General features: G+C 42.4%; 1 protein-coding gene across 6 annotated transcripts in view; it reads left to right on the top strand.

Moving 5' to 3' along the window:
• The window catches only part of Samd12 (sterile alpha motif domain containing 12), a 404233-nt gene that overhangs the window by 236264 nt on the left and 146180 nt on the right, over positions 1–21789 (top strand). The window contains exon 5 of one of the 6 annotated variants that reach the window (XM_013512785.1): positions 2256–2351. The exons of the other annotated variants lie outside the window; for them this stretch is intronic. Coding sequence (XP_013368239.1) covers positions 2256–2335 — 80 coding nt within the window. The 3' untranslated portion in view covers positions 2336–2351. Of the gene's footprint in view, positions 1–2255; positions 2352–21789 lie in introns of those variants that run through there. 6 annotated transcript variants of the gene reach the window in all.

Raw genomic sequence — 21789 nt, 5'->3', positions numbered from 1 at the left:
GTTGGGAGTTTCCCTCATCATTGCTCAGTACTTTATGTCATTCTTTGCATGACGATGAGGGACTTTTGAGAATCCCACAGACTTCAAACGCTTCTCTGCATCTGCAGAATTCGCCACGTGCAAAATTCTGTACCATCAAACCCTTTGCATTCAGAGGTCTGGGATGAAGCAATACATTTATGACTCTTACTGGGACCATTTAGGATGGTCGTCTGGTGACACTGTTACATCATTTTGACCTTGTTGTTCAAGTAGAGATTTGAAGAATCTCAAATGACTGATGCTTCATTGAAGACTGATGGACCATGACTTGCCCACAACTGACACTGGTTTCTTTCGGGGTGGTGAGTCTAGACCTGCAGTCTGCTCTCTGTGGTGGCCAGGTGGCCACTTGGCTTTGTAGAAAGGCAGTTTTATAAGGACAATGCCATGTGGACTGGATGAGAGGAAATCAGAAGTGTTGTCACAGGTGCATCAAGCTGCCCTGGCTGTTTTCAGTAGAAACAAAGAAATACACCATCTACATGCTGTGACTTTCTGTCCTGTGTATGTTACCAAACTTCTCTGTGACCTTATTCTTTGAGGCTACCAATCTCAGGGTATGATATAAAGTTCTACACACTGTGGGTGGTCGAGCTTTCCTTGCATCAGAGCTTCAACACATCAATTCCAGACGGCACCACACGCATCACCTACACCGAGAATAGGCACTGAGGTTGCATGGTGATTAGTACCAATTTGTGTTCCAGTCAAGAGCAAATTCTGCGATTCTTCTTTGAAATTAACCCTTCAGTATTGGTATCCCCTTTTTCCAGTTTACCTTTTTATAGTAGCAATATTCATCATTTATTCAAGAAATGTATTAAGAACCTATTGTGTACCAAGCACTTGCCACATGTTTTTGAAGTGGAGAAGATGTACATGTAAAATGGTACATGTAAAGTGGTACATGAAGATATCTGTAGGCTCATGTAAGATGGATGGGGTGTCTCATGCAGAGGAGAAAGATCAGAAGGGTTCAGGAAAAGGGCACCTCTGAACCAAGCAGTTATCAGGGTGTGCTTATTTTCTCTTCATTCACTGAACAAATAATGATTTTTGAGGTGCTAAGAACTCAGGAGGTAACACTATTATTATGGTTTGTGTTTGGATATCCCCCTATAGCCTCATGCGCTCATGGGGGTGGGCCTTTCTGAATCTAGAGTTTATGACTGATTCATGGTCCAGTGCTGGGATTATGGGTGTGAATGCTATACTGCACTAGGGTAGTTAGCCTGCCTACAATATAAGGGACAGAAAGAGTCTTTTCTCTTGTTGCTTTTGCTGTCTTCCACCACCATGAACTGTTACCCCTCTGCCACCCTGCCTTGGAGCCAGCTGATTATAATCTGTGAACTAAGCAAAGCTTCCCCCCTTTAATTCTGGGTGTTGAGTATTTGTCTCAACAGTGAAAGAAAAAGCAACTGATGTAATTATATATTTACTATAAAACTATGTATTTGAGTGTTTTCTATGTGACAGGACTTCCTTGGGTCTTAGGAAAATATAGGAAACATGACAGGAATGGTTCTCATGTACATAGGTTTTACATTTTAATGGAAAGATACTGGTCAGTGAGAAATCATACCAATGAAGTAAGGGAAAGAAATGGAAGGGGACATGAGTTGTACTTTGGGAAGCAAGAAAAGACACTTTGTTAGCTCCAGCAGCTGGGGAAAACTGAGCTCTAACACAGGAAGATGAGTAGGCAGAGTATGCAGTGCTTGTCCCGAGTGGGAGCAGCAGCCCCTTCTGAGCCTCTGGTAGGGCTCTGCCTAGAAACAGAACCAACAGGACAAGGTGTAAACATATGAGAGGAGCCTTAGTATGGGAATTGGCTCGTGTGATTTTGGAGACCTAGAGTCCCCATCTGGCAGCTGGAAGAACCCAGAAAACTGGTGTTGTCATTCAGTCCAACTCTGAAGAACTGAGAATAGGAGGGCCTGTGGTGTGAGCCCCAGAGTTGAAAGGCCCCAGAATCAGTAGCTCCACTGTCCAAGAGCAGAAGAAGCTAGCAGTTGCAGCTCAAGAAGAATTTTCTGTTCCACTTTTTTCTTGTATCCTTGCTCTCATTGGCTTGAATGATGCCCATCTACGCTGGTAAGCTGATTCTCTTTACTCAGCCTGCTCATTGAAATACTTATCTCTTCTTGAAACACCTAGAGAGGCATCTAGAGGGAATGTTCTGGCGGTGATCTGGTCATCTTTTTGCCTAGGCACGGTGGCACATAAGCCCCCACAGAGGCCAAGGTTGAAGGGGAAGTTTCATGCATTCCAGGACCACGAAAAAGACTAATATAATTAGAGGCTCAAGAGTGAGTGAGAAAGAGAGACTGCAGAAAGCGAAGCTGGAAAGGTAAGGAAGGAACCCTGTGCTAAAGTGAATGCCTTGGTTTTTTCTCCATAAGGAATCTAAAATTGATCTTGAAGGCAATAGGAAACTACTAATGGGTTGTGAACCCAGCTGTCCTGATGAGATTTACATAATGAAACACGGGGGGATGCACAGAGAAGGGCAGACAGGAGGCCTTTCGTCTGGTTAGGAGGCCATGGCATTCTTCTGTGCCAGAGGGAATGGCAGCCTGGGTGCAGGTAATAGCAAATGAGGATGGAGAGAAGTGAGCTCAGGGACCAGGCAGCCTGTGGTGCCAGAATACGTACATGCTTTGAAAATATCATCGTCACTCCTCTTACGTATACTCCTCCCCGTAAAGAACACACAGCACTGCTTTGAAATGCAGGTACCTGGGCTTTACCCCAACCTGCTGAGTTAGACTGTCAGGCACAGTAGCTTTACCACCAATGACTCCTGTGAGCGTGAGTGCTTGAGGGCCCCTGCCTACCACTGCACTGATTAGAGTACATGGGACATCCCTGGGGCACATCGTTCACCCTTCAGTGCCATCCCAGGAAACCTCCCTCTGGCCTTCATGAGTTTGCTTATGATAACCAGGTGAATTCAGAGGAAGGCTTTGGCTCTTTGGAGTATATGAAGATATCCCACCCCAAAAGCCTAAGCCAGGGTACAGCCATCTAACACTGAACATAGCAGGGTATGTCCCCAAGATCTAAGAAACTGGTCCACCTTCCGTAATCCTTGAAGGACAATTTGAAATCTCACCTTGTATTTCCCCAGAAAATAATTAAGACAAGTTCTTTTGAGAATCCCCACAGGATAATAAATATCCTAAGTACTTTCTGCAGAGATGCCATTACCTACGCTTACGGGTGTAAAGGCAAAGGTGTCATGGTAATGCATTACTCTAGTGAATATAGACGTGGAAGAGAGAAAGAAAGATGGTTGCTTTAGCTTTACAAAGAGCAGTTTGAATGTTCACATTTGAAACCATGGAAGTCTCTGAAAGCATAATCAGATACGGTTCTTTATTCTTGTACAAAGGCGCATGTCACCAAATCTCTAGTTTATCACCAAATTGGTGGAGATAATACTGATGATGCATATGTTTACACATTTGACATTTTAAATTCTATATCTAGCCTTCCCAACGATTTTGCAAAATAAGTATCATAAACCTCCTTCCACAGGTGGACTGAGGCCCTAAGAGCCACAGTGCCTGCCCAGGATCACACAGCTAAAAAGAAATTATATTAGGGTTCTCCAGAAAAATAGGGTGCATATGATGTACCCTATATACAGAGGGATAGGCACAGACAGAGACAGAGAGATTTGTCTACTGTTAAAAACTCAGCTCACACAATCATAGATCAGAGAAGCCCCTAGATGTGCAGCAGGGAAGCTGGAAACTTTGGAAGACCAAGGATATAATTCCATTTCAAGTTCAAAGGCCCAGGATAACAGGGGGTGTAAGTTCAAGGCCAAGAGCTGGCAGGTTCAAACCCTAGGGTGTGCATTTGGGTCAGTACAGAACCAAAGGCAGGAAAAAGCCAGCATCCCAGTGCCGGGGAGTCACAGGAAGAGATCTCTCGCTTACAGGAAGGTCATCCCACTGGATGGAGCTGACCCACACTGGGTAGGGTCGTCTGCTTGCAAATGCAAAAGTTAATCTCATTCCTTAAACTCCCTCCCACATACGCCCACAGTAACTATACACCAAATATCTGGACACTCGGGGCCCAGTCAACTTAACACGTAAAATAAATCATCAGTGGATAAGATGACTTGTTATCTCCAAAATTAATTCTCCAACCTACTTTAAAGTACCCCACTCTAAAGTATCTCTTGTTTCAAAGATACAAGTTTTTCTTTTACAAATACAGTATTAGTTGTGGTTCACTTTTAAAAAGTGATACTTGAGTCTATCCAAATAAAAGATTTCCTTTAATAGCTTATTTGTTCTTCACCTTCCATTTTCCATTATTTTGAGCTGCTAGGAAAGGGTGGTGTGTAGATTTTTTTGAGCTGCTTTCTGCATCCCTGAGGTTTGGGGCACCCCAAGAAATCAGATTTGTTTAGCTGGCATCTTGACATCACGATGAAATAGAGAAGCCAGCCTTGATTTTCATGATGCCCCAGTTATCCTGAGTAATCTTAATCTTGTTAGATCAATGACATGAAATTTTTGCTGGCTGCCATTTTAATTGATTTAATTGAAATTGATTCAGTATAAAGAAGCACACTGAAAATTATTAACAATGACCTGAAGGGTTTCAAGTGTCTGCTGTATAAGAGGTGATGTGGCTTTGAGTTGTATATTTGAAAACTCTTTCCCAGCTATAGTAGAGGAACAAAAAATGGATATTATCTTTATAAACTGTCTGGGTAGTGTACGGACATTCTGAAAATATTTGAGAAGTGTTTGAGTGTGCTTTTCAGCTTAGCTCATTTCATGTTGCTGGTGTCATGACTCATGTGTACTGTAAACTACATAGATGGATGGTTAACCTTCTGAGTATCAGGAAATACGGTTTGTCTTCTGTCATTGATGTCCCTAAAATTTATACCACATCACACCACACCACAGAAAGGATAAAGAAATGAAACAGTTACATAAATTTTGTTGACTAAAATTGCTTTGTATATTTTCAAAAAGTAATCCATCCTCTCCTGAGTCTTGGATAATTATTTTCCTACACAAAGAGTTTTACTCTAATAGTTTTGATTTGACCTGTATTGGAGCACAAGTGAACAGTCTTTGAGTCGCGTTTTGTTCTTTCTTTCTTCCTTTTCTCTGACCTCTCTTCCCTTCTCTTCTGAGCCCCTCCTTCCAAATGTGCTCTTTCACTAACGTCTCTCTCAGCCTGGGGAAGAGCTATTAGAAATTTATTAATTAAGGACCAGTTTCTGCTCCTTTGTCAGGGGTAATCATTTGTTTTACAGCTGCTTCTCTGCCTTAATTAAATGAAAATGTCACTCCATCAAATGCATTCATTTATATTTATTTATCCAGTTCTCCAGGCTTGAATTCCTTAGTAGGGACTTGGGCTCATCACATTTGCTCACAGAATGAACTGAAAAAAATGTCTCTTGCATCAGTTTAAAAGACTCAAAAGTGATTATTCCACCCAGAGGAAGTACTGCATAAACAGAGCTGTGACTACTAAATGTGTGAATGGTTTTCTCATGGAGATGTTATCTGCCTGCATATATGGTGTATATTTGAGTATATTTGTGCACACATGTATCTGTGTGTGCTAGAGCAGGAAAGTGAGAAATGCGTACCACAGTGGTCCATTTGGACTTAAAGGGTCAAAGGTAATGTATTAACCACATGTGTGTTTGTATTTGCCTTTTCAAAATGCTAATTGATGGTGCAAGGTTTAAATTCTACCCAGCTGTCATGGTGTATATCTAGATGTCCCCCCAAAGCTTCATACATTCATGGGTGGGGCTTTTGGGAGGTGACTGGATCATGGGTGTATGCTACTCGGTCATGGGTGTAGGGTAATGGGTTTGTTCACTGATTGGTTTAGCATAGTTCTGGGTGTGGATAATGGATTTACTGAAGAGGAAAAGATCCACCTGGGGTATGGGTGACACCAACCAATTGGCTTATAGCCTGAATAAAATAAAAAGAGGGGAAGACTCCCTTGCTTCCTGCCTGCCATGCCATGAACTGCTCCCCTTCTGCCATGCTGCCCTGCCTTGGAGCCAGCTGACTATGGACTGAAACCTCTACACACTATGAGCTAAAATAAACCTTTCCTCCTTTAACTTGTGGATGCTGAATATTTTGTTCCAATTACAAGAAAGTAACTAAGACTTTCCTGCAATTTTAAAGCATTAAGCATATATAATCTGTACATCTACCATTATAATAAGTGTTTTAACAGATTAAAATGAAGTTTACATTTTTTCATTCAACAGCTATTCATGAGTACCTACTATGTATCTGATGAAATATTGGTAATCAATCAGTCATGAACAATGCCGTCTGAACCTATGTTCTATGGAACATACCCATACTGTGTCAGGTACATAGTAGGTACTTAACAATGAGCAAATAAATGAATTAATCTTACTAGGGAGAAACAGTAGACTAATAATTACCGCATTAAAGCAATAATCACCTGAAGTCCTCACAGGAAAATGTAATTCCCCTCTATCATCACCAAGCTTGGACTTTACCGGCAGGAAAATATTCACCTCTAATGAAATGGTGAATTTTATCTCAATTAGGAATAAGAAGTCCAAGTCTGAAATTTTAAAAGTTTGGCCACTATGGTGAGCTCCACAGATTCTGTCCACATGGTATGTATGCCCTGTCCAGTGTCCCCTCTTGAAGGTGTGCAAAGCTTATGCTTACGGTGTGGTCCTGTCCATTCTTGAGGTCATGCCCTAAGGCAAAGGTGAAGCGATTTTGAATGTATGGTGATGGCCCCAGTCATTTGGTTCTGATTGATAAAAAGGGCGATCGTTCTGGGTGGACCTGATGGACTCAAGTCTCTTAAAAGAAGGACTGGTCCTCCCTTACATTATCTGCCCTCCCTGGCTTTGAAGCAGTAACCGACCACATAGAGAGAGGGCTGCTTGGAGCCGCTGGCATCTCTAGAAGATGAGAGTTGCTCTCCACCAACAGCCAGCAGGGAAACAGGACCCTTTGTCCTGCAGACACAGGAGCTGGATGCTCGCAGCAATTTGAATGAGCTTACAAGGCGAGCTTTCCTAGAGGAACCTACAAACATGACTAGCCCCAGCCAAACTGGGATTGCAGCTGGTGAGGCAAAGGACCCAGGTCTGCCAGAGCAGGACTTTGACATGCAGAAACTGTGAGAACACAAATGTGTGTTGTGCTGAGCTGCTGAGTGCTTAGTGACTGCTCACCCAGCCTAGAAAATGAGTACAGGGGGCTGGGGATTTAGCTCAGCGGCAAAGCGCCTGCCTGGCAAGTGCAAGGTCGTGAGTTCGGTTCCCGGTACCGGAGAAAAACAAAAACAAAAACAAACAAAAAAAAAAGAAAATGAGTACAGACACTTTCTCACTCACAGTGCTGTTTTCTGTACTATACAACAGCTTGCTTTTGACTCCATGGTGTGTGTGTGTGTGTGTGTGTGTGTGTGTGTGTGTGCAGTGATCTGTAGACAAAAATGGGCTTAAAGGGCTACAAAGTTGAGTTTGCAGTGACTTAAGAAGTTATTTCATAAAACAGGCACTTCTGTCGTCCAATAAACCTCCTTTTTGTCTTCTTCCTGGTACAGTAAGGGCTAAAACTGTGACGGCCTGGCAGCCTCTATTGTGAGAGGTATCGTGCTGGGAGTCACTTGGTCCCTTGGGTCAGTCCAGCACTGGGGTCAGGAACTGCCAGAACTTTTGTTTCTGCGTCCTTAAAATGGCTCCTAGTAGATACTAAGAGCTGTAACAGTAAAGATAACTGAAATAATTATTGCTGAGACTCCAGGAAACCTGTTCTGTTCAAGCCCTGAGCTGAGAAAGAAAAGATTGGGAAAGAGTTGACTTCTTTATCTCTCAGTATGAGTTGAGGGCATGGTCTCTTCAGAAGTCTCACTCCCCAGATGGAGAAGGCAGTTGGTGTCTCTGCAACTGGCCAGGGGAATGGCTTTCACCTGAGACCTCCCTCACAAACCTTATAGGGAAGCTCATTTAGTATTCAATTGAATAAACAGTTATGCATTGCTTGTTATGTGCTAATACACACTCAGCCCAGCACAGCCCCTGCCTTCAAGCATCCTTTAGCCCAGAGTTTCCAAACTGTAGACATTTAATTTCTCCAAATCTCACTAGAATTGGTCCATGGACCCTTAGTCCAGAAGGCTGGGTGAATAGCAACATCAGCAATAATCACGAGCTCTGTAAGACAGGACCTACTGCTATCTCTGTTCTTCAGGCCAAGAGATTGAGGCACAGGGAAGTTGGGCGATTTGAACCATGTCATATGGTTTCAGCAGTGATTAAGCAAGAATTCGAGCACAGACACTCCAAGAGTGTGATACTTGTCACGTTTGTTGCTGTAACTCTGGATACACTAACTATAATATTTCATCATTGCTTTTTGCTGGCTAATAAAGTTGTGCCTGGAAACACAGAATAAATGGTCCCTGTCCTAGCTGGGTTTAGAATCTGATGGGAAAAGATACTAGTTTGCTAGGGCCGCTCTGACAAAATGCCACAGGTAGCTTAAACAACAGAAATTTATTTTCTCACTCTTTGAAGGCTGCAGTCCTAGATCAAGATGTTGACAGGCTTGTTTCCTTCTGATGCCTCTCCCCTGGGTGACCTATGACTGACTTCTCCCTGTGTCTTTTTATGGTTTCCCCCCATACCCGTGTATATAGTCCTGTTCATTAATCTCATGCGTACACAGTTATATTGGGCTAGCACCCATCCCAGTGTGCTCATTTTTGCTTAATTATCCCTTTAAAGACTTTATATACCATTATATTTTAAGGTACTTTTAGTGAAGGCTTTAACATACAAATTTTGGATAAGAAACAAGCCAGTCCATAACAGAGATAGTTGCTAAGAAAGAAAGAAGAATAAAATACACACACACGCACACACACACGCACACACACTCACACACACACGCACACACACATATTTACTTAGATCAGTGGTGGCGAACCTATGGCACATGTGTCACAACAGGCTGTTTGTATCATTGGAAGCCCTAAAATGTTCATCATCGCGGATGTAGAAGCTCCTTGATTTACACTGCAGTTGTCCACCAGTAGGCCCATCATAAATTGAGAACATTGTAAGTCAAAGATGCTTTTGATACACCTAACCTAGTGAATATTATAGCTTAGCAAATCTTTACACTGTATTAATTATTTAGCCTCATGGAGACATGGCTGACTAGGAGCTGTGGTTCCTTGCAGGTATCCGGCGTCATAAGACAGTGTTATAACATATGTCGCTAGCACAGGAAAAGAGCAAAGTTACAAAGTGAATTATATTTTAAAATATCAAAAACAAACCATCATTGGTTGGGGACCATTTCTCCCTCCCTCCCTCTGTCCTTCCCCCTTCCCCCCGCACCCCACCTCTCTCTGTGTAGTCGCGCATTGTTACCCAGTGGGGATATATTCTAAGAGATGTGTCATTAGTTGACTTAGGAGGTGTGTGAGCATCGTAGAGCAGTGGTGGCAAACCTGTGGCACACGTGCTGCAGGAGGCTGTTTGTATCATTGAAAGCGCTTAGGTTCTGCATCACTGTTCTAAAGCATAGTTTCACAATGAAAATGGCTACATTATTGGGTGATACCACCTTATGGGACCCCCACCATAGGACCCATCATTGACTGAAATATCACTATGTAGCACATAACTCTGTGTGTGTGTGACTTGTTATAACCTGCGTCTCTTACTTTTTAAAAGAACTTGTTTTATACCTATAACTCTCTGACATAGTGTCGTCCTAATTTCCATTCTCTGAACATTATCACACTCTCGCCCTTGAGTTTCCATATACCACTCTGGAACATGCGCGCCAATCAGCAGTCCTTCTTAATATTCTGAGCTACATGTGTTCCCAGGTGAATTCATTCTGCTTTGGCCTCTCTTTACACCATTCATTTTTTAAACTAGTAACTAGTTTGACTCATAATGATAGAAAGAAAAGGCACACGGAGGACAGCAAAACAAAACAAAATTGCATAATTATAGATGTTAAAATTCAGGTTTCATACAGACTTAAACTTGTTTTTTAGGTAATGACTAAAAAAGGCCAAGATAGAGATAAATAGAAAATTGAAAATTATCTGAACCTAATGAAAAGTCAACGTAAATTATCATGACTGTCTGAAATGGGACAGATTTGTTTTCTAAACCTATGGTGAGAGGCATGCGAGATGCTGTGGCATCTGAAATAGCTTTCCTGTGGTGCAGTGCTGGGGAGGTGACTATGCAGGAGCTGTACTGTCCTGTCCAGCAACACCTCCTCAGTTAGCACACCCCGTCCCAAGACCCTTCCCACAGGAACCACGGTGCACATGTATACTGCTACATTGGCTCAAAGCCATGAGGCAAAAACGTGAAACACAAAGAGGGGTTCTGACTTAGACTGGCAAGTTACTCATAACAGGTAAGTGGTAAAAAGGACAAGTAAGTCAGCCCGCTGAAGGGCAGGGAGGGGCAAGCAAGTGAGAAAGCACGCACCGACTACGAGGTACAGAGGTCAGCGTTGTGTAACAACTGAGCAAAGGCCAGAGGGACAGTCCTGTGACCAGGGCATAGGAGACGGCCAAGTTCTGCAGGGCCTCAAAATGCCTTAAAGGACTTGGAATTGTGTCTCAGGAAGTATGATGAGAGGCTGTTAGAGAATTTTTGAATTAATTTATTTTTATTTTATTTTTAATTGATAAGTAATTATTGTGTGTATTTAGCGACTTATGATTCATGCATGCATTGTACAAGGTGAAATCAAAATAACTAATTTCTCTGCCTGAGAACATATGGAATCTACTCTTTCAGCAACTTTGAAATTTACGTTATTTTTAACTGTAGTTCCTGTGCTATGTAGTAGATTACTAAATCTTGTTCCTGCTGTCTAGTTGGAAGCTCATAGCCGCTGACTAACATCTACCCTTTGGATTTTAAGCACGGGAGAGATGGGATCTCATTTACATTTTAAAAGATTATGCTGACAGCTGTGTAAAGAATGAATTAGTTAAGGATAGAATTGAAAGTAGGGCCAGCAGGTTGTCCAATTTTGCAGAAATCCAGGTGAGAACAGGTAGTGATTAACACTATAGTAGTGGCCCCTGAACTGATCTCGGACGGATCTGTTAGGGGGAAGTCAACAGCACTTGGAAATGACCCAGTGTGGAGGGAGAGGGAGACTCAAGAGTGAGTCCAGGGGCCTGTCCTGAGGCACACGCTGCTGGAGGAGCCTTCAATGAGGAGGATGAGGCAGAGGGTTGACCTAGAAATGTGGAGGTCCTTTGTGGGTTGGCAAGCTCAAGCACCCTTTGAAACACCTAAGAAAGAAACATGTCAGTGTGGAGCTTCAGGGAGGGATCTGCTATGAAAATGGAAGTTGGCATCAGCAGAACGTAAGTGTCAAGTACACTGTAGGAGTGGTACAAACTCTCAACCATTCACCATCCCTGAACCTTACATCAGATTTTGTTTTATGTAAATAAGAGAACTAGAGGTGCAGACTCCAAGGCTTCTCGTTCACTGAGTCATAGTTAGCCATTGTACCCATTGTGAGTCTTTTCTGCTAAAATTTTGTTCAAATGAACGTTTAAAGAGGCCCGAGAGGGACCAGAACTTGTGCTGCATAAGAGAGATTTCAGAATGACATGGTGGGGCTCTCTGTACCCAGCAGTGCCTTTGCCACCATTGAGCTGACCTACCAGAGTACCTCCAAACATAGGTTGTTACCCCAGCTGTGTCCTCTACCACCTATCTAATCACAGGCAAATGAAACATCCTCTCTGAAAATAAGTTTTCTGTGGTAAAAAATGAGAACAAGAACACCTAGCTCACAGAATTGCTATGAGGATTAAAAATATATATTTTTGCAAAGTGATTATTACCACAGATCTCAATAAATGCTAGATAATAGTGGATCTACCTCTAAGAACATATTCTTCCCAGAGATTCATATAAGGATAAAACATGCATTTTACAAGGTGGCTCCACGAATCATGCCCTGGGTTTTTGTTAAGATTCTGCTGTCGTCTCAAACCAGTGAAATGAGAGAGGATAGTGTAGTAGTATGTATGGCTTTATCACTTCCAATAAATTGCTCAGACACAGACCAGTTTCTTTGCCAACCAGAATCACAAGCAAAGGTGCACCAATATCTAAAGACAGTTTTTCATTGTGAACAATTCCAAAGGATGGTATGGAAGCATCTGTTTCTACCCTATGCATTTAGGCCCTTTTGATGATTTCATTTGATCAGAACATGGAGCTAGTTGAAGAATTCCTTCTAATGTCTTAGATGGGTTCTTTCTGAGGACAACAGGCTGACATTTTGCAGGACACATGGTCTTTTACAGTGTTCTTATGGATCTAGAAGAATGCCATCACCACTTCCTCCGAATTATTCAATCTATACCCTTGCTATTTGAGTGTTCTGCTGAGAAATAGTCATGGTCACCACCCAAATTTTTTTTCTAAGTATTTCCTGTGTACCCAGCACTGTTTCAATTCAAAATGGAGAGAGCAAACTGGTTTTACCTGTTATTTTTTGATTCTTTAAATATGGTGTAACTGAAAAACAAAACTGGAATATTTATGATTTAATATGCATTTGAGTCATACAGAATTAAGTGCTCTTGGAACATCTGTCCAATAGAACATTTCTAAAATTATGGAAATGTTCTAGATCTACTCTGTCTAGTTTAGTATTAACTGGCTACTTGTGGCTGTGAAGCTCTTGAAATATGGTTAAAGTGAATGAGGAACTGGATTTATTATTATTTAATTTTAATTAATTTAAATTTAAACAACAAGAGGCTACCAGCTGTCATACTGAATAGCACAGATCCATCTCTCTGAAGAGAGATGACTGGAGTCCAGTAATTCAGGAAAGAAGTAGAACTTCCACCTGAGCTTAGGAATAAGCAGGAAACTAGAGGACAGCTCCACCTGAGGTAAAGGCATGAGCTAGGGCTGAGAGGGAGGGAAAGTATGTGGTTTATGAAAATCACAGACAGAAAAGAATTGAGAGAAACAAGAGACTTTGTGAAACTATTAGGAAGAATCTTCTAGAATCTAGACCATTTTTCAGTTTCACAAGTTTGTTGTGAATATTTTATCTCCATCAAACTTCCTGTTATTGGGAATAGGGGTTGCATAGTCATGATGTTTCTGTGATTTTATAAATAAATGATTTCCACAGAGTTGTACCATAAACATGTAAGTTGTTCATTGTAACGTTCAGTAAGAACTATGGGAATTGAAGAGAATTCAAAGAAGCAATTACTTAGTGGAGGTGGAAGGAGTGTACAGGACTATGTAGGCATGGAGGGGCTAGAAAGAGATGGGGGAAGGAGGACAGAGTGAAGTAGAATTTTGTAAGAGCTTTAAAACGTAGTAACTTAGTTTGGGCTGCTGTAATGGAACACTACAGACTGGCTGGCTTAACTAACCAGTGTATTTCATGTAGTTCTGGAGGGTTGGAATCCAAGGTCACAGCACCTACAAATTTGATTCCTGGTCAGTTCCTAATTCCTGGTTTTCAGACAGCTGGCTGCTCACAAGGCCTTTCAGCCCACTATGGGTTCTCCACCCTCCTGACCTAATACCTCCTGAAGCCCAAATACTAGTGCATTGGTGGTTAGTGTCTCCCCATACAAGTTTTTCAGGAATACAAACAGTAATCCCATAGAAAATAGTAAAATGGAAACTGTTTAAATATCTAATGTGTTGGCTAAATTATAACAAAACCATGCAATAGAATGTGGTGTAGCATTGAAATTACATGAAATAACATAAGAAAATTCTCATTAGATATTAAGTGAAAAGAATATGACAACCGCATATATAGGAAGATCAAGGTATTATTTTAAGTAGTGATCATCAGAAAAATACAAGTATACATTAGTCTAACACAAATAATACTGAAAACATACAGCAGTATTTTTATAGTCTCTCTGCATAGGCCTTAAGGGTGATTTTTATTTTCTTAGCATTCACGTGGATTTTTTAGATTTTCTAAAGCAGCATAATTATTGCATTTTTATGATCTGGAACAGTGTTTCTGTTGTTTTGTTGTCTATCTACAGAGCTGTATTGCAGAAAGACAAGTATGTGACCAAGTTCTTTCTCATCAGTCATTCGCTGGCTCTACAGTTAGCCAAAGTCTCATTGTATGCCCATTTCAGCAATGGCTGGGCACCAGAGCACCATTTCTTAGTGCCTTAGAAATGGGATGAGTCAATAAGATGCTCTTCTTGTAAAATATTACACTGAGAAACCCTGAGGTCCTGGAGAATGGCCTGATTTCCTATTGATCTTTTTATTGCCTCAATTATTTCCTCAATCACACTTAGTTAATTTAGATCCCCACCAACCACCTTCCCCATTGTCTGTTCCATTTGGTCTCTGTTAAATATGAATCTTTGGTGGCACTTCCATTACTAAATTGACAGTTGCGTAATGCTTTATTGGCATCTGTAAGAATGGAGCATATTTCTTAGAAGCCATGGAGATGGTAGTCATTTTTTTTTTTCTGAACCAGCTAAGCATAGCCAGTATGTTGTGCTCCTGTAATCTTAATAGTAAAAACAGCAGTCCATCTGTTCCATTGTTTCAGTCTTTCCTAATAGAAGAAATTTTCCCCTACGGTCGTGCTGATCTACAGTCATCTGACCCCAGTGGACTCTTGTAAATGGAATTAACTGCAGTGATTTGATGACTTTTCATATTAGTTATCATTTCAGTAGAGCTACTCACTCTCTCAGGCTTGCTTTTTAACCTCCAGCTGCTACCCAGTTACTAGTTCTTGGATGACTGCTGCAGCAGCATTACTCCAGTGCTTGCTTATAGTAGATATTAATAATAATAAGCAGTTTGTGAATGTGCATGGTGTTAAATGCATATAAGGATTGTTGTTGATAAGCCTAGTTGTAATCATAGTTTTGCCACTGGGTAAGTTAGTATTCTCGTGGTTGCAGAGAACAGAAATCAACTCACAGAAGCTTCAGTAAAGCAATGAGGCTTGGTAAAATAGTCCCAAATACATTCAGGAAAATCTTTGATATGGCTGTGGGACAAAGGGGTGGCAGGGCTGTGAGAAGAATTAAACTGTGAACCATAAAGCCAGCCAGAACCCCAGCAGTAGTCTAGTTTGGTCTCTCTCTTGTGTCTGCATTTCACTGCTTCTTTCGTCTTTCTTTTAATATGCCCCCGCCTGTGCTCACTTTACAGAAAAACAAATGACTTCCTACTCCTTTCAGATCTTCATGGCTGTTGCTAGAACTTTAATACTCCCAAGTGCTCCCTTAATTTCCCAACTTCCGGTTTCCAATTCTGTTCTGCCTCTCCCATCTCAATTCCATATTCCCAGATCTCTGATTGGCCCATCTTTGCTCCAACCAGCAGCAGCCAGATGGAGGAGCCGACTCCTGTATCCTGTGAACAAATACGCTAGAAGGTGCTGACCATAGTTATTCACTTAATGCTTTTGTCACTTAATAAAGTACAGAGATATATTTGCTAAATTCACCATCTCTTTTATCTTACTATTTAAAGGAAAATCATATAGTACATACATAGGTGGAGCCATGAAAAAAATGAATTTTCAACATTTATGTCCCCCTCATGGTAAGAAAGGGCAATTTTTGTGTTCTTAAGAGATTGTCACAGAGATATGCCAGCGACTTGATGGGGTAGGATCAAAGGTTATGAAGTAGAGCATCAGAACTAGGAAGAAAAGAACTACTAGTGGCACCAAGATAAGTAAAATAATGATGGATTAGGCGCTACGATGTAGTCAGGTTTCCTGTTATGAATATGGTCTTTAGGTGCCACATTGATTAAGACTCTGTGCTGTGTTGCAGACGCCATTCTGCATGTATTCTATGCTTGAATCCTGGAAATAAAGTCAGTTTTGAGGCAGCCAAAATACAGTTAGCCTCTGCAAGTGGGTCATATTGCATTGGATGCCTAAACAAAACCATATGTGTATTTATGCGTCTAGTAGACATTTGTTAAACACCTACCAAGCCACAAGGAAATCCTAAACACTGCAGTTACCAGACAGACCTTTAACCAGATCTCTGTACTGAGTAAGCTCTGTGGGAGTTTATACTTGAATACGCTGTTTGTGTTCTTTAATTCATTTAATTTTTACAACATACATGATTCAAATAGGTTCATCTCTAATTCCCATTTCATAGAGAGACAAACAAGACTTAGACTGAAATGGTCAAGGCCACACAGTGATTGATTGGAGGAGCAGGAGTTTGATCCCAGATCTGTCTGACCACAAATCATTAGGTTTTATTTCTTCAGTGTTTGGGCTGTGCTCTCAGGAGTTGTTCAGTCTGTTCTCTTCATTTCCTGAAGGGTTTATATAAAACATACTCCTGGGCCCCTCCACAGGTTAACACTGATATAGACTAGGGAATGGTTAAACCGTGGTGTGCTTAGTACTATGCCTAAGGCAGTTTGCGAAGAGGCTCCATCCCTTCCAGCTGTGGGACAGGGAGCAAGTTCTTTCTCCCCTGGGCCTCACTGACCCACGCAGGAATGAGACAGTGGCAAACAGACGTGCTTTCTAGGTGATTCTATGGAGTAAAAGCATTGATAAATGTAAAAGTCCTGGTACAGTGGCCAGAACATCATTCCCTGCACCCTGAGGGCTCCCCCCTACTTATGACACCACCTGTACACATCTGGAAAATTCTTCACTGTCTTTTGTCTTCCATGTGACACTGCTGACTCTTCATATATCTCAATGAAGGATTGTTCTGATTCTAGAACATTCTTCGGCTGGAGATAGCTTGAGAACAGATAAAGAAGAAGTGTTAAGGCATATTAAAAACTGGGGCTTTTTCTTGGTGGCAGTTCATCATTTTTCAACTTGGCATGTTTCCTTATTCTTCTCTCAAACACATAGATCTGTATGCAACTTGATTCAGATGGGATTTTCTTGTGAGGTGCACCTCTTCAAGTATATGGATAAAATTGCCAGGTTTAATTGAAGGCTGTTTAGAGTCTTGCTCTATTTACAGTCAAAAGCTGATCATTTGGCCTCCGTCCTAGAGTCCCACGAAATTAATAGTGCCTCCTGGCCTGTGACAGTCTGTGTTTACTCCCTGGAGTTGGCCCCTGGCTTTGAGTGGCCTTGGATGTCAGGACTTCCTTAGGCTGGGAGCCAACTCCAGCTGGAGCTGTTCCAGTCCTCCGGTCCCCTTCATCTGTCGAATCCATGTCATAGTCTTAAAGCCATAAGAATCCGTGATCTGTGGCTTTCCACAGTTACTCTTACTAGAAAGAACTTCATTTACTTACAAAAAATTAAAAAGCACAGTTGTAGCACTTACTGTGTGCTGAGCACTGTTCTCATTTTACAACTAAGGAAAATAAGGCAAGCTGGGCTTTGGAAACTTGTCACACAGCATCACTGACAGAGATGCAAAACAAACTCAGGCGGTCCAAGCCAGGCAGAAGTGCTCTGCTGCTTACCTCTCCCAGAGGGTGCCGTACCAACCTTCTTAATTTAACTGGTGAACTGTTATGTAAAAAACTCCTAACACATGGTGAGACTATGGAAGTGCTAGATGTTATCATTAGTATATTTAATACGTGGTGAAAGCTTAGACTGAGGGAGTGCAGAACTTCCATAGACTGAGTCCAGTATTTCCCAAGTTGCCTTCTATAGGATACTAATATCTAACAAGATGTAATAAGTCCTCTATTTTTGAAAAAAAAAATGATCATAGTCAAATAGGTTGGAAAACTATTGGCTAAAAACACAAGTCTTAACTGGGCGTAGTGGTGTACACCTGTAACCCCAGCACTTGAGAGCCTTACACAGGATGATCACTGTGAGTTTGAGGCCAGCCTGGCTACAGGGTGAGTTCAAGGCCAATCTAAAGTACACAATGAGACCCTGGCTCAAAATAACAAAAAAAAGTCTTCTATGTTGTCCTGCTTCTCTGTTCTTTAATAATGTACTTTATCTCTCCCAAAGGCAGCCGTGGTATCCAGGGTTCACCCCATTTTCCCCAACCCTTTACACATATTACATAACCATGGGGCCCAGGGTAGTTTTTGTTGGAAGATCCTATGGCAAGGTTGGCTCTTAATGTTATCTGGAAGTGGGTTCAGGAGGGTTCCTACCACTTCCTGGCCAGAACAGCTCACTGTGCCTAAACCATTTGTACCACCAGTGTCAGGCGTATGTGGTAACTACTACACTACAGAAACTGTACCACCGGTGTCAAGGGACACCAGCTTTCTTTCTGCGAGTCTAGAATCATAGCCTGTGCTGGGCAGAGGAGGCAAAATGACTGACACTGGGTATTCAGGATCCAGAAACCTTCCCTGTGGACATTTCACACATGTTGTCAAACTCATTATGGAAGGAATTAAACACATCTTTTATCACTCCACTGGCAAAGCACTCCTAGAGGCTTGAGTGTTGTTTCTTCCAGACTCTGCCCTGTGTACCTTTTTCCTTTGCTGATTTTGCTTTCTGCCCCTCTTCCTGTAATCAGTCTTATCCATGAGTATATGTGGAGTCTTTTAAGTCCTTCTCATGAACCACCAGCCCCAGAGGTGTTCTTACCTGGTGTCATAGTTTGGGACTTATTTTGCAAAGGAAGACAATATAATACAGGACACATATTTTATAAGTTTGTTTATAATAGTCACCCAAAGAATGATATACAGAAGAGTGCAGGAAATCTGTCCACAATCTATAGACCAAGGAATCTAGCTAAGAGCCTGGATCCTGTGATAATGCCCTACATGAGTTCAGCTGAGGACCTAGAGCTCATAACAATGCCTCCCATGAATCCAACTGGAGGCGCAGAGCCCACAACAACATCTCATGCAGGCCTGTTTCACAGATCTGCACTGGGGAGGCCCAAAGGTCAATGGTGGAATCTAGGAAGTCTGTGCCAGCAGGATGAAGGATCTGTGCTATCAGGCTGAGGGATCTGTGCTGGAGCCAGGAAGCAATGCTCAAAGTAAGAACTGGAGCTCCCCTGAAAGATACCACAGCCATCCTCCTCAACAACAGTGAGGTCCCGAGCTCCTCAGATGATCAGGACAGCTGAGTTCCCATCATGAAAGCCAACGCAGCAAGCTTCTTCAGGAGACTGGCAATGCACCATCTTGCCCTCCAGAGCCAGGAAGCAATGCTCAGAGTGAGGACCAGAGCTCCCCCAATGTGAACTGAAGCCATTCTCAGTGCCAACAAGGTCCCGAGCTCCTCAGAGGATGAAAACAGCCAAGTTCATCAGGAAAGCCAGCAGAATAAGCTCCTTCAAGAGAACCAACAGCTCCTTACAGCTTCTACCAGCTTCCAACAGCCTTTTTCCGCTCCCAACAGCCTCACTTCCTCTCCAGTTCTGCCTCTTATGCAGCTGGCAACAATCCTCAGGTGGGCCTCCCACACCCAGCACCATGCTCACTCAATTCAGCTGGGGGTTATAAGTTGACCAGCAGTTGTCAATCCACTACACCCAGGGACTCCCTTTCCATGCCATGCCTTTGAACCCCTCATGGATCTTCGGGGCTCTCTGCCATATATCGTGGGCCATGATAGGTTGCCCAGCCCCACGGGTAGAGGCAGATGCAGCCCCACACCATTACTCTGGATTTTTTGGTGGCACATGTTGGGGTTCTTCAGGCCTATGTAGGCTGTTACCAACAGTTTTCTTCCTGGGAGGGACACATGCATGAAATACATACTGAGAGACCGACTGGCCCAGCTTCACTGTCTTTTAGAATAATTGGGTAGGAAGGGTAGGAATGGAAGGAGTGATCACAAGATACAGCCATGCCTTATATTCTCTCATTTTTAGATTTAACTCTTTAGCCCAGGTTAGACCATTTATGTAGTGTTATATATGCACAATAATACTTATGCAAATGTATTAAAAGAATCTACTTTAATGAGGTTTTGTTAATATCTATCAGAAAACTCCACTGAAGGGCCTGCGTGCCTTTTTGAGGCTCACAGCCGTGGCTGTGACATCCCCCGGTAGCTATGATTTTTCCCTGATTTCATTTCGCAGCATAAACAGCTGCTTCCAAGGTCTCCTGAGAGCAGGTAGGCTGCTCTGGTGCATGAAGAGCCACATGGAAAGGGTGATTGGCCCCAGCATGTGTTCCTCCCAGCTCCTTTCCCGGTATTCCTCCTCCTCCACATTCTTCATGGCTGACTTGTCCTCCTTGTTTTGTTTTTTTGCAGCTGCCAAAAGTTATATTTGCATATCCTCTACCCTGGGTGGAGCACAGTTTCCTGTGACCCAGCCTGCCCCATTTTGCTCCTCTCCGTTGTATGTCTAGACCGGCCTACCTTGTTTTCCTTGGACCTTGTTCTCATTGCCCTTGTTGACTTGTTCTAGATAATAGACAGTCTTGCACCAATAGCCACCAGTTACTAGTTGATTAACGGGCTCCTTACTGGGCTGATTACTGGACAGATGATTCTCTAAGCAGGTCATCTACCTCATGATCCAAGCCTCTGATCGATTCCTCCTCATGTATGCGTTTTTTCTACATATTGGCTCTTTTTAACTTCTCCAAATCCCAGCTCAGTGTCTGGCTGGTCTTTTATGTACCTTGGACCCTTCCTGGACCTTGGATCCCCACCAGTATCTGTCTGCAGCATGCACCTTAGCACTTAACCATTTTATTTGCTTATACACCCAACACACAATGATTTACCTCCTATTAAGAGCCACTCATTGCACTAGAAGATAGGGATGCAAAAATCGAAGTTCCTGCCCCCAAGGAGCTTACTGTCTAATTGAGCAACAACACGTGGTCACACTATACTTGATCCCATGTTAATGCCGGATCTTTTCATCTCTCAGCTCCTTGAGAGCAGAGAAGGCCTCTTAAATTGTTCTAAACTTTCAGAATGCTAAATGATCATAATAAATAATCATTATGAACTCAGGAACCGATCCAGTTTGTGTCCTATCTACACAGTGTTGTAGCCATGTTAGCCTCTATTCCTCCATCTGTAAACTAAGCACGGTCATATTTACCTCTGCTGGTGTTCTAACAACTGACTTAGATAATGTTTATAAAATGTCTAACACAAATCACCTAAGTAAATGCTCCTCATAGTTCCTGCTGAGCCAACTTATGACCTAAGAGTTCGTGATTTTTTTTCCTGAACTTTGGCCTTAGAGCAACACTGGGAGATTTTTCCTGATGGGCTAGATGCCGGCATTGTACCGTCAAACATCCCCATTCGGGCCAACCTAAGCGGTATGGGAGGAGTTGAAGGAGGGTGCCGGTGTGAGTCAGAGAGGCAGTGAAGCGTGTAAAGACCTGCCAGGCTTTCTCTGCACAAGGACATGGATTTCCAAATCCATTTTTGGCAAGAAGATTTCTGTCTCTCACTGCTTGCTTTGCTGGCAGTTACTAGATGCAGAGTACAGGTTGAGAGGAAGGAAAGAATTTCCATGTAGTGTCCACATACTGTGTAGCAGGTGCCATGTACATATACAACCTCAATCTTCACAATATCCCTGCCAGGAAGATGTTCTTATTCCTACTTTACAGATTGGGAAGCTGAGACTTGAAGAGGTTAAGTGAACCCATTGTGGATTCCGAGCCTTTGCCTTTTATATCAAAGGCCCTTCAGTAAATCAAATCCTTGAAGGTTCTGACCTAGTCTTGCCTGATCTGCTTATATTTCCTCTTCTGTAGAGCCCACTCCC

Source organism: Chinchilla lanigera, unplaced genomic scaffold (genome assembly GCF_000276665.1).
Source record: "Chinchilla lanigera isolate Chin_1 unplaced genomic scaffold, ChiLan1.0 scaffold00016, whole genome shotgun sequence".
NCBI lineage: Eukaryota > Metazoa > Chordata > Mammalia > Rodentia > Chinchillidae > Chinchilla > Chinchilla lanigera.
Note: the sequence above shows the minus strand (reverse complement) of the source record. Positions and strands in the feature narration are given on the sequence as shown.